This window comes from Ochotona curzoniae, unplaced genomic scaffold, assembly GCF_017591425.1.
Source record: "Ochotona curzoniae isolate NIBS_2020 unplaced genomic scaffold, NIBS_Ocur_1.0 scaffold_3223, whole genome shotgun sequence".
NCBI lineage: Eukaryota > Metazoa > Chordata > Mammalia > Lagomorpha > Ochotonidae > Ochotona > Ochotona curzoniae.
Window position 1 is genome coordinate 13,427,621 of NW_024467108.1, and position 12,375 is coordinate 13,439,995.

Genomic DNA, 12,375 nt, shown 5'->3' on the forward strand with positions numbered 1-12,375 from the left:
ACAGGTTTGTCAAATATAACAAAACTATCACACTTCAAGGGTTGAGTGTGACACCTGGAGGTGGGTTTGATAATGGAGGACAATATACAAGTTTGAGGGTAACGGGCATAAGAGAAATTTCTTGTACCTTCTAATCAACTCTGCATTGAACCCCAAACTGCTCTAAAAATAAAGCCTATAGGGCCCAGCACAATGGCTCAATGGCTCAATCCTTGCCTTACAAGCAACGGGATCCCATACAGGAGCCAGTTCGTGGCCTGACTGCTACACTTCTCATCCAGCTTCCTGACTGTGGTCTGGGAAAACAGTACAGGATGGTCCAAAGCCTTGGGACTTGCAAGAGTGTGGGAGACCCAGAGCTGCTGGCTTTGGATCAGCTCAGCTCAGCTCAATTCTCACCATTTTGAACACCTGGCAAGCGAACTATCAGATGGAAGATTTTTCTCTCACTCCTCCTCTCTGTAAATCTGACCTACCTTTCCAATAAAAATAAATAAATAAATCTTTAAAAAAAAATAGAGGCTATAAGCAATGATATAAATAAATAAGTCTAATTCATTCATTTTCTGGAACAGAAAATAACTATGCAAAAAGTTACACCAAGATGATAGCATCTGATTTCAATGCTAGAATATTGGGTTCAAATCCTAGTTTGCTTCTTCTTAGCCACATAAACTTAGGCAAATTATCGAATTTGTCACTGTCTTAGTTTCCACTTCAATAAAATGTGGATAATAGAGCCTCTCTTACAAAGCTTTTAAAGAAAGTAGCAAGTTAATAAATGCAAAGAGCACAACACAAAGTACATATAAACATCTGCTAACAAAACCAACCTAGGCACAAGCACAAAGAGTATATCTATATGCCAATTTAAACTGAAGAATTATGTACATCCTGATAATCTGGAAAAATCACATTCTGAACATACTTTTCAATACAAAAGGTTAGGCTCATCAAAACTGTCTTTTAAATTATTAGTCTAATCTAACTATACAGGATTCTCTGCCTAAATAAGTAAATATATAACAAAATGATATATTTAAGAGTAAATAAAATTCTTCAAGGTCAAATTTAAAGTGCAATTCTAGAGAAAAGTATAAAACATTTTAACTGGCAACAGAGAACACAAAGTATTAGAAATGCCACAGTAGCCAGCAATAGAACAGGAAGAGAACAAGTCTTTACTTTGAAAGTCTAAGGCCATTTCTTTATAGGACCTCTTGCCAACAAGCCGTTAAGTTTATCTTTCTTCTTTGATTTTAAGAGAAAAATCATGAAATTAAGTATTTTAGAACTGAAGAAAACAAAAACGACTTTTAATGAACAATACTTTCATATTCTATAGTCTAAATAACTAAGGTCAAATAATATTACTGAAATTAAAGTGATTCTAATTAAAACAGACCAATTAAAACAATATTTTAAGATTTATTTCTCCTGGAAAGGGAGATTTACAGAGACAAGGAGAGAAAGATCTTCCATCCATTGGTTCACTCCCCAAAGTTGCTGTAACAGCCACAGCTGAGCTGAGCTGAACTGAAGCCAGAAGCCAGGAGCTCCTTCTGGGTCTCCCAAACAAGTGCAGGGTCCCAAGATTTTGAGTCATTCTCTGCTGCTTTTCCAGGCCACAAGTATGAAGTGGGATGGGAAGTGGAGCAGCCAGGACATGAAGTGGTGCCATTATGGGACCATGGCGCTTGATGGTGGAAGATTAGCCAATTGAGCCACTGTGCTGGGCTCCCTCCTCCCACTTAACGTATTTCTTAAAATGTCAAAGTAACTGTTTCATACAAATGCTTCACAAATTGAATGCAAAAATCAAGTTACCACACAATAGTTTTTGGATTTCTCACTTACCACCCTATAAATTCAAAGTTATATTTAAAATGTATCTGTACATACAAACAAAAATCCATAAAGGCCCAAAGCCTAATAAGCATTTCTTAAAATAAAGTCCACCAATGAACCATAATTTACAGAGATGTTTCAGTTTGCCAATTACAAAAATCACCTCCAAAAATGAGTGAATGTTAAATCCCATTTAGTTTCTTCTTTAGAATATAAACTACAGGACCTATCATTTTTCTCAGAGTTAAAACACTGGTTAGAATATGCACATCCTATATGCAATTACCAGAGTATTTCAGTTCCTCACCTGTTTCTGGCTCCTGACTTCAGCTTTCCACTAATAGGGACCCTGGCGGTGGTGATGTTTTAAGCAGTTGGGTTCCCACCACCCACTTGGAAATCTGGATTGAGTTTCTGGCTCTCAGTTCCTCTGTTGTTGTCATTTAGAAAATGAACCAATAGGATGGAGCACATGTTCTTGCTCTCTGCCTCTCAAACAAAATACGTAATTCACTACAGTTGACATTCTCTATCCATATGCTCCATATACAGATTCAATCAACAGCAGATATTTGTGGGGGAAAAAAACCTGTGGCTGTATTGAACATGTACAGACTTCTTTTTGTCATTAGTGTCTGTAGAAACACAATGTTAACAATTACTTCCACCATATTAGGTTCAACAAGCAATTTAGAGATGCAGTATGTAAATACACGAGGATACATTTAAATTATATGCAAATATTATCCTATTTTATAAAAGAGGCTTGAGCATTGAGGGATTTCCTGTATCCTCAAGGCATCCTGGAATCTATCCACAAAAGATACTGACAGCTAGTAGTATTTAGAATAATGAGGGACAGGTGTTTGGCTCAGCAGTCAAGGCACGCATATTCTGTGTCAGAGTGCCTGTTCCACTCCTCTCTACCACCTCTGATTTAGCTTGCTTATGGTGTCTACCCAGAGAGAAAGCAGATCATAGCTAAAAAATACTTGAGTCTGTTCACCCTCCCACATGGAATATGCAGGTTGGGATCCCTACTCCCAGCTTCAGCCCTGCCCAGCCCTGGATGCTGCAGGCATTTGAGAAGTGAATAAACGGATCAAAGATCTGTCTCTACTTTCCAAATAAAATGAAAACATTTAAGAGGAAAAAAGGCACATAGTCAGATCTTGGAAGAAGAAAACGTTTATCTGTTGACTTCTACTACCATTATCAGACATTGAGTTATTTTCCAATGTTAGCATTACTTCCACTTTGATCACCTAATTACTATTTTCTGTACTTCAGAACTATTAAATAATAGAAGTCATTCAGATCAAAAAATGAAAATACAAATCATATGGTTAATTCCTATGTAACAGAATAGTAAATCAACACATTAACTACAAAATAACTTTATAAGAAACAATATCTTTTTGAATAAAAGTAGATCCCCAATGAAACTTCTAAATATACCTAGAGAATAAATATTAAACTCACCTAGGCCAACAATGTCAAGACACATGTAAAGGGCAGAAAGGTGAAGTCAAGACTATACCTCAACCATCAGCTGATTGGGGCGACGAAATGTACCAGGCCGGGTACTTGCCATGTACACACAAGAACCTGGTCTGGGATCACCTCGGACATAGTGTCTTTGGGGATCTCCCTAATCAAACTGCCGGACTCAGATGCCTAACCGTGAAAAGAAAGAGGACAGAACAAATCAATCAACTACCCCAGCCATTTGTTGGCAGTGAAAAACTGGGCAAATGGAGACTCTAAGATGGACTATGTCAATCAGTGGATTCTTCAGCAACCATATCATGCTTGGAATGGCGAGACTGGCATTCATAACTATTGAACTATCAAAACCACTTGAGCAAAACCGTTGGAGCATGCCCCTCATCAGGGACCTGGGATGGGTGGGAGACTGGGGGTGGCTTCTCCCTTTACCTCCCCCTTTACTCCAGATACAGAAAAAAAAAAAATGTGGAAATAATAGTCTTACCCACTTTCCTGTAGCCCTTGAACCTTTGTGCCCTAATTAGCTATGTAAAGATTGTCACAAATTTTTTTAAAAAATTTAAAAACTTCTAAAATCACGATTAGAGGTTAATAAACAAAAGTTTTTTTTAAAAAAAGACTATACCTGACAGACTATTTTGCTACAAAGCACAGGGGACAATGAAGGCGAAATATTATTTTCTATTTTTCTTCCTGTTGTTGATATTGTTTTGTGGCTTTACATTTAAAGGGATATATTAAGTAAGTGTGTAATACAGACTACCATATCCAGATGTAAAGATACACTGCAGTATGTATCAAAGATGGGACTCCCAATGAAACTTTTAATTATATCTTGATAATAGGATGCTGGACTCTGCCATACCTACAATTTTAGGATATACTTAAACAGCAGAATGATGAACTTGTGCATGCTTAAAAAGGTACATTTCAGTATTTGACATACAATTTTATATTTCACAAACCATTAGCACAAACACAAACTCTACTTTTAACATACTCAGAGCATTCACAAATTCTTATTTATTAAGGAACTGTTTCTGGGCCAGAATTGTGGCACAGGAGATTAAGCTGCTGTCTGTAATTGCAGCATCTTGTATGAATGCAGGTTACAGCCCTGGCCATTCCACTTTCAATCCAGCCCCCTGCTAATATGCCTGGGAAAGCAGCAAAGATAGGCCACAATGCTTTGGTCCTGCCACCCACATAGGAGATCTGAATGAAACTCCTGGCTTCATTCAGTCTGGCTCAACCCTAGCTGTTGCTGTCACATGGAAAGTGACCAGTGGATGGAAGATACCACTCTTGCTCACTCAAACTCTGCCTTCCAACTAAGTAAACATATCTTTTTAAAAAAAATGTATTCCACAACTGAAACTATTCAGCACCTAGGTTCAAGTTACAGCACACAAACATGTGTATACCAGAGATATATTTATAATGGACGCTTAACGAAAACATCTTGAGCTGGTTTTAGATCACATAACACAGACTGAGGCTGAAATCAGGTGTTGATGGAAATTCACTAGGAATAACTGAATTAACAAATAAACACATTAAATCCATTATTAACATAAATATTCCATTACCGGGAAACATATCAGATTAAGGCACCACCTGTAATGTCAGCATTCCTTAGGAGCACTAGTTCAAGTTCCAGCTGCTTCATTTCTGATCCAGCTCCCTGCTAATGTACCTGAGGAAGCAGTGGAAGGCCCATATTTTCCACAAGGAGACTCAGAATGAATGACAGGTTTCAGGCCTCGGCCTGTCCCAGTCCAGGTTCTTAAAGCCACTTGTGAAGGGAACCAGTAGATGGGGAAGATTCTGCTCTTTCAAATAAATAACCACATCTTTTTAAAAAAATGTAAATGCCAATAGACAATAAATTCAGGAAGTACAGGACAAGTATTCATACCAAAAAGTAAGATAAAATGTGTGAGGTCAGACAAGAACTATTTTAATTGAAGAGTTAAAAATTTAAAAATTGTTTGTACTTCCACCGTTATGGATGTCTGACACTGTCTGTACCCATACCCTCTTTCAAGGGAATTAGAAACTACTTTCTAAGCACAAGCACTGATCTCATCCCATCCCCCAACTCTAGCTGGAAGGATTAAATGATGACAATGGTAAATAACTGCTGGTAAAATCAAAGTTCTTCAAATACAAGGTCTGCTATTCTACCTTGATTATGGCTAGTAAAAACTGGAATTAGAAGGAAATCATGTTTACTTCTACAAGTACATTTCAACTTAAAAACTCTCTCTGTTAGGGACACTAGGTCACACTATTATCCACTAACACATATAAGCAAAGCAAAAGGTCCTTTATTGAACAGGCATTTAATGCAATATGGAATTAAGCCACAATTCACATATTATAATTGCCACTTCTTAAAATGGAATGATCTTGGACAGAAGCATACAGTAAGCACCGCCACACTACAAGGGCGGCAGAGAAAAGAGCCCTAAACATACTCCGCTACATGATGCCATTTTAAAAATGAAATTGCTTTAACAAGGTTTAAATAAGTAGGTGTTACTGCTCATGACATTAACGGATATAAAAGAACTAAGCTTTGCTATTAAACTCTTGAAAAAGGAAAAAACACTTGAAATGACAGATTTCTATATTAAGGCCTAAAGTTCATGTTATCAATACCAAGAACTGTCTTTGGAAGCCTTTTTAATTTCACAAAGCATGCTAACTATGTGTGGGAGGAAGGCGTTTAGTGGGGTACTTACTACTGGTCAGGCTTTCCTTAAAATTTCATTAGTGAAAAATAACTAAAAGGGCATTTTAGACAACAGGAAAAAGGTCTCACTATTTTAAAACATTACTGGGAAAAAAACAGGCATCTTAATTTTTAAACAATATTTTTAAGAAATCAAGCACTACATCATATATTCAAGTTCACACATGGTAGCAGCTTGTAAATAGTAGAGGTAGAAAAAAAGAAACACAATGTGAGATCACCCTCCAAACCGACTCCCAGCTAGCATCCACAGCACAGCTAACATCTATAAAGCCACAGGCAATTACTGCTCTTTGAAATTGACCTCACCAATATTCTATTTTAACTTTTAGCAATGTGTTCAAGAATCAATGCCATCCGCAGTTACAAACTTTTAGGAAAAGTTTTACTCATTCTTGCCATGATTTATCTTTTTCAGTCAGAGAGGAAAATACACTCACAATTAGTCTCTTCATCCCTCTAAACCAAATAAATAAATAAATAACAAAAAAGAAGTAACATAATGTTAGAACAAATAGTAAAATTTTATAGGGCAAACCACATAGTCTTTCAAAAGGATGTAAGCAGAAACATCTCATACCAAATGATACAAACATTCTTAAGGCCTCACAACGCATTTTAAATAATTTTGTTTTCAGGGTGCTACCATTTAAATACATTCTCTAAAAACACAAGGACTAACAGTTAAAAACTTGCTTGCATGAGTATCTCAGATAACCCAACAGTAATGATTTTTTAAGCTTTTCCACAACAGAGGAACAAATCACAACAAATAAGGAGTTTGACTACAGCAACAACTTTTGCTACTAGCAATTCATGAGCACAGTATCCTGGAAGAACTCACATTTTGTACTTCTGCAAAAAGTGCAAACCTTACGGCCAAAGTCCAAATGAGAACTCAAAACACGACTCATGACAGTGAATTCTCTTTCAGGACATGCTGGCTCTTGCTTTAGCGAGCAAAGTAACTTTCATGTATGATGAGAGTCGAGACAAGCGAATGTGTCCACTAGTCACTTTTAAAAGGGAACTTACTATCATGACTATTTCTCTATTCTCCTCAGGAAGTTTCAGGTTAAAACGCTAGTGATTCAAAGCTTAAATGATCCACTAAGCTGTGTACCCTGAGGTAAAACAGTGCAGAGAACAAGGATGTGGATGCCAGGTTTGAAAAAAGTTGGGAGTGAATGGTGTGAAAACTACACCGCATAAGCCAGTGTCCCCAAAAGACAATCAGCACAAACGAAAACGTTCCCAAACAGCTTTTTATCCAGTGTTTTTGAAAAGACACTAATCGTTGGGAAATCCATCAATTCACTTTGAAATCCAACAGTGTACACTACACTCAAGTTTCTAAATCCAGACCCCCAGGGTTCCCGGAATGGATACCAACACCATCAAAGCCTTTTTCCTATTTCCTATTTGAAGGAAGGGAAGAAGCTGACAGTCAAAACTCACTATACTCAAAAGCAGGCCAGTATTAAAACCTCATGCTGTCAGAGGTAAATAAAAATCCTAACGTCCCACACCAAACTGAATCCCTTTACTTTCACTTCCACGAGGAGGGTAATTCGGGATAAAAGTCGAGTACTGCGCGTGATACGAAGGAACTGAAACACGAGGGGGAAAGAAAGGTGATCCAAATGGGGCGGGGGGGTGGGGTGGCAAAAGTTGGAAGAGAAAGCCGGGAAGGTAAGAGCAGCCAGCGGAACAAATCGAAGGAGAAACCTTTCCTGAAAGGCACTGTGCCAGCTGCGGAGTTAAGAGGCTCCTGGGGCCACCGAATCCCGAAGGCGGCTGAAGGGGAAACAATGAGGCGCCGCGACGGGGAGCAAGCCAGGAGACGCACAAGCGAGGGCGACGAGGCGGGACGGGACCGGTGGGATGAGGGGGGCTCCGAGTGCGCGACACGGGGAGCCCGGGGGGCTCCCCGCAAGCGGGAGGGGAGTGGCTAGTCCGCGGCCGGGACCGTAGCAAGCCGGGGCCGCAGGCCGTGAAGGCAGGTGTGCGAGAAGCAAAGGGAGCCTTCTCCACGGGCGCACGGGCCGCCGTGCCACCTCAGACGCAGGCCGGGAAGACAGCTGAAGCGGGAGAGGAAAGAGATGGAGAGGAGGGCGCGGGTGTCGCCGGGAGGGAAGGGGCCCGCAGCGGGCTTCACTCACAGTCCAGGTGCTTTTTCTTGGGCCCCATGATCTCGTGGGTCGTGGCCTTGCATACTGTCTTGGACACGGCGGAGCCGGTGACACTGTGCTGGGCGGCGGTGATTCGGTCCGTCAGGCTCTGGCCGGACATCTCTGCTGCTGCTCCGCCACCCTTCCCACTCGGCAGCCGGCGGGGACTGGGACCCCCACACGCCGGAGGTCCCCACCCCCCACCGCACCCCCTACCCCCACCAGCTCCTTCCCCGCCTGCCGGCCTGGGGCGGGGCTCAGGGCTTCCTGCTGCCACTCAGCCCGACGAGAACCGGCTCGTGACAGCCGCGGGGTAGGACACGATGTCGGGCGCGCCCGTACCCCCGCCTCAGCTCAGCCCACCCCTTTCCCTGGTCAGCTGGAGCCGAGCCGGGCAGGAGGGACAGGCAGCTGCAGGAAAATGGCGGCGCCAGGCTCCTCCTCGGAGCTTTCCGGGCTGCCCCGGGGTCACGTGACTGGGGCGCCGCCCCTCCTTCTCCTTTCTCCCGCCCCTTTTTCCTTCCCTTTCCTGCTAGACGCCCGCCCTCCCCTCGCTCAGCGAGGGAAGAGCGGGGCGGCGCCCGCGCGTTACGTGATGCAACCCGCCTGGCGGGCGCAACAGGAGGGCTGCCCAGGGGGGTGGGGGAGTGCGGGGCTGGTCGCGTCACGTGACGCTCCCTGCCAACAGGTCGTGGGGGGGGGGGGTGTCACAGAGAGACGGTGGGGTGGGGCGACAGGCTTCGCTCACCCCACCCTGAGGGTGTCCTCGTGGCTGTGGTTGAAACCTACGGCTTGACAAAGAGGAGGTGCGGTGCCTGCTCTGCTTCCCCTGAGGAAGGAGGTGTCAGAGCTCCGACTCTGGGGGCTTCTCTGGCAGAGCGCGTTTGGAGACGCCCCCGGAGCCGTCCCCCTGGCTTAAAGGAGAAGCTCCCAACCGACTGTTTTCTAAACCCTGCCAGCAGGCCTTTCTCTACTGTGTAAGTCTTGAAGCGCTCCCAGCTACTTAGCCCTGAAGGGTCTCTCCCCCTCACTTCCCTTGAGAGACTTGGAAATGTCACCTGCTTTTGTTTATCGCCTCGCTGAAACTCGCCAAGTTGCTGCCCATCTAAATTTAGATACACACCAACCAGTGTTGGGTCTCTGGTGTGTCCAATAGCACAGGAAACACATAACTTCACTGGAATTTGAAAGGGGAAGTAGTCAGATGATGTCAACCGCGATTAGCTTGACCCTACAAGGCTGACTGATGAAGTGATTAAATGTCCAGACCATAGAAGGAAGTGGCCGGCCTGGGGTGGTACATGGAGAAGCCTCAAAGGAAGAATAATAACAGCACCACCTGCCATCTTCCCTTTGGCCTCTTATGGGATAGGCCAGGCTTCCAAGATAAGACACTGCACAGTCCTGTGTCCACAGTCCTGTGGACATTTTACAGAACTGCGCAGATCCTGAGCATCTGTTCTGTGAGGTCCAGATCTCTTAAACAAAACACCTTTGAAATGTTATTAGTGCCCTACACTAAACCAGGCTTAAAAACAAACTTTAAAACTTCTATGAATGCAGTTACCATGATAGTCATATGTAATCCAGCTAGTTTCAAATGAATGCTAACGTACTCCGAAAATCTGTGAACACCATCTGCCAGCCAAATCCCAAATTCTGTAGTTCAATCTGGTGACTCTCAAAAGATGCAAAGTTGATACCTAACATTTTATGTGCCATATCAGGAATTTTGTCCTCTGCCATTCCCTTTGTTTCACTCCTCAATGTCTCTCATTTTGTTTCTACTACTATGAAGGGTGAAATTTTGTAGCACCAGGCTTTTGCCAGGAACTTCCAGTTTTCTGTTTTTGTAAGATTTCTTTTATTTATTCGAAAATTACAGAGACAGAGCCAGGGAACAGGTATTCCATCCACTGGTTCACTCCACAAATGGTTTCAGTGGCTGAAACCAAGAACCTGGAGCTCCCATTTGGGGGTAGGGGCCCAAGCACTTGGGTCATCCTCTGCTGTCTTCCCAGGAGACATTAGTAGGTAGCTGCATTGGAAGTAGAGCAGGAACTCAGACTGGTGCCAATATGGGATGTCAGTGTTAGAAGTATGTGCTTAGGGCCCGGCGCGGTGGCGCAAGTGGTTAAGTCCTCGCCTTGCAACCCCGGGATCCCATATGGGTGCCGGTTCTAATCCCGGCAGCCCCGCTTCCCTTCCAGCTCCCTGCCTGTGGCCTGGGAAAGCAGTTGAGGACGGCCCAAAGCTTTGGGAACCTGCACCCGTGCGGGAGACCCGGAAGAGGCTCCTGGCTTCGGATCGGCATAGTATCGGCCCGTTGCGCTCACTTGGGGAGTGAATCATCGGACGGAAGATCTTCCTCTCTCTCTCTCCTCTCTGTACATCCGCCTTTCCAATGAAAAAATAATAAAAATAAATCTTAAAAAAAAAAAAAAAAAGAAGTATGTGCTTAAACTGTTACCCCAAAAACCAGCCCCATAACCTACAGGGGTTTTTTGGTTTGTTTTGTGTTTTTGGATTTTGATTTCTGTTTTTTTCCCAAGGCACTAGTGCTATGTGGTGTGGCCTTTTCCTGTTGTGATGGGCAGCCCTGGGCTCACGAGGGGATGCCATTGCCCAGCTGCAGTATATACTGTGTAGCCAATGAGTTTTTTAAAATTTTTTAAATGGAAAGTCAGATATACAGAGAGGAGGAGAGACAGAGAGAAAGATCTTCTGTCCCTTGACTCACTCCCTAAGCAGCCTCAATGGCTGGAACTGCACCAATCCAAAGCCAGGAGCCAAAAGCCTCCTCCAGATCTCCCATGAGGGTGCAGGGTCCCAAGACTTTGGACCGTCCTTGACTGCTTTACCAGCAGGGAGCTAGATGGGAAGTGGGGCTGCAAGGATTAGAAAACTGGTGCCCATATGGGATCCCAGTGCGTGCACGGTGAGGACTTTAGCTGCTAGGCAACTGCAACTGGCCCCAGAACCTACAGTTTTAAACCAGCAGTTTCATCCCTGTCAAGCCAGCCTCTAATCTCACAAAACTATTTCCATTAGTGCATCTGCAAAACCATCAGGCACCTGAATTATCCATTTTCCTTTTTTGTCACTTCTTATTCTTCTTATTATTTTACAATACCATAGGCTCTGGGATTTCCCTTACCACTTCCCCAAATCCTTTCAAATACTGTTTTCCCTTATATTATTACAATAGTATATTTCTTCATAAATAGTCATAAGTCCATTATTGTGGGCATGGACAACAGGAGAGAGTCCAGAATCCTATTTTCATGGTATATTTAACAGTTTCATTGGATGCATACTACATTGTATCCTCACATCTGGATATGGTATGTTTGATTGATGAGTTTAAGCTATTTACATTCAGGGTTAATATGATTTTCCTGGGATGTTCTTCACATTTGCCTTTTTTTTTTTTTGGTGGCTATTATTATATTTCTCTGACAGGTGTTCATACAGTTCAGTTAACTCTTGGGCCCGGCGCGGTGGCGCAAGCGGTTAAAGGTCCTCACCTTGCACGCCCGGGATCCCATATGGGCGCTGGTTCTAATCCCGGCAGCCCCGCTTCCCTTCCAGCTCCCTGCCTGTGGCCTGGGAAAGCAGCCAAGGACGGCCCAAAGCTTTGGGACCCTGCACCCGCGTGGGAGACCCGGAAGAGGCTCCTGGCTTCGGATCGGCATAGTATCGGCCGTTGCGCTCACTTGGGGAGTGAATCATTGGACGGAAGATCTTCCTCTCTGTCTCTCCTCTCTGTATATCCGCCTTTCCAAAGAAAAAATAATAAAAATAAATCTTTAAAAAAAAAAAAAAAAAAAAAAACTCTTCTGTCACTGCCCAAGAAGATGAAAATCAGGATTTTCAGACTAGCATATAAGGCTCTTCAGGATATAGGCCCTGATTACTACCTGTTAAGCTTCCTCTCTTCCCAATTCCCCACATGCACCCCAGACAATATCACTACATACCAGACCTTGATATACCATGTTGTTTCACATATCAATGGATAGGCAGTGATTTCCTTTGTTGCTTATATAGTACCGGGTACATACTCTGTATCTTATGATGACAATTTAC

General features: G+C 43.2%; 1 protein-coding gene across 23 annotated transcripts in view; it reads right to left on the minus strand.

Annotated features, from left to right (window-relative positions):
• The window catches only part of PICALM (phosphatidylinositol binding clathrin assembly protein), a 125,179-nt gene extending 116,419 nt beyond the window's left edge, over nt 1-8,760 (minus strand). For 10 of the 23 annotated variants that reach the window (XM_040964138.1, XM_040964136.1, XM_040964135.1 and 7 more), the window contains exon 1: nt 8,278-8,714. In XM_040964138.1, the coding sequence (XP_040820072.1) occupies nt 8,278-8,407 (130 nt within the window). In that variant the 5' untranslated portion in view covers nt 8,408-8,714. Of the gene's footprint in view, nt 1-8,277 lie in introns of all 23 variants that reach the window. The other 13 variants (XM_040964154.1, XM_040964153.1, XM_040964152.1 and 10 more) reach the window with 3 other exon arrangements.
• Between the last annotated feature and the right edge of the window lie 3,615 nt (nt 8,761-12,375).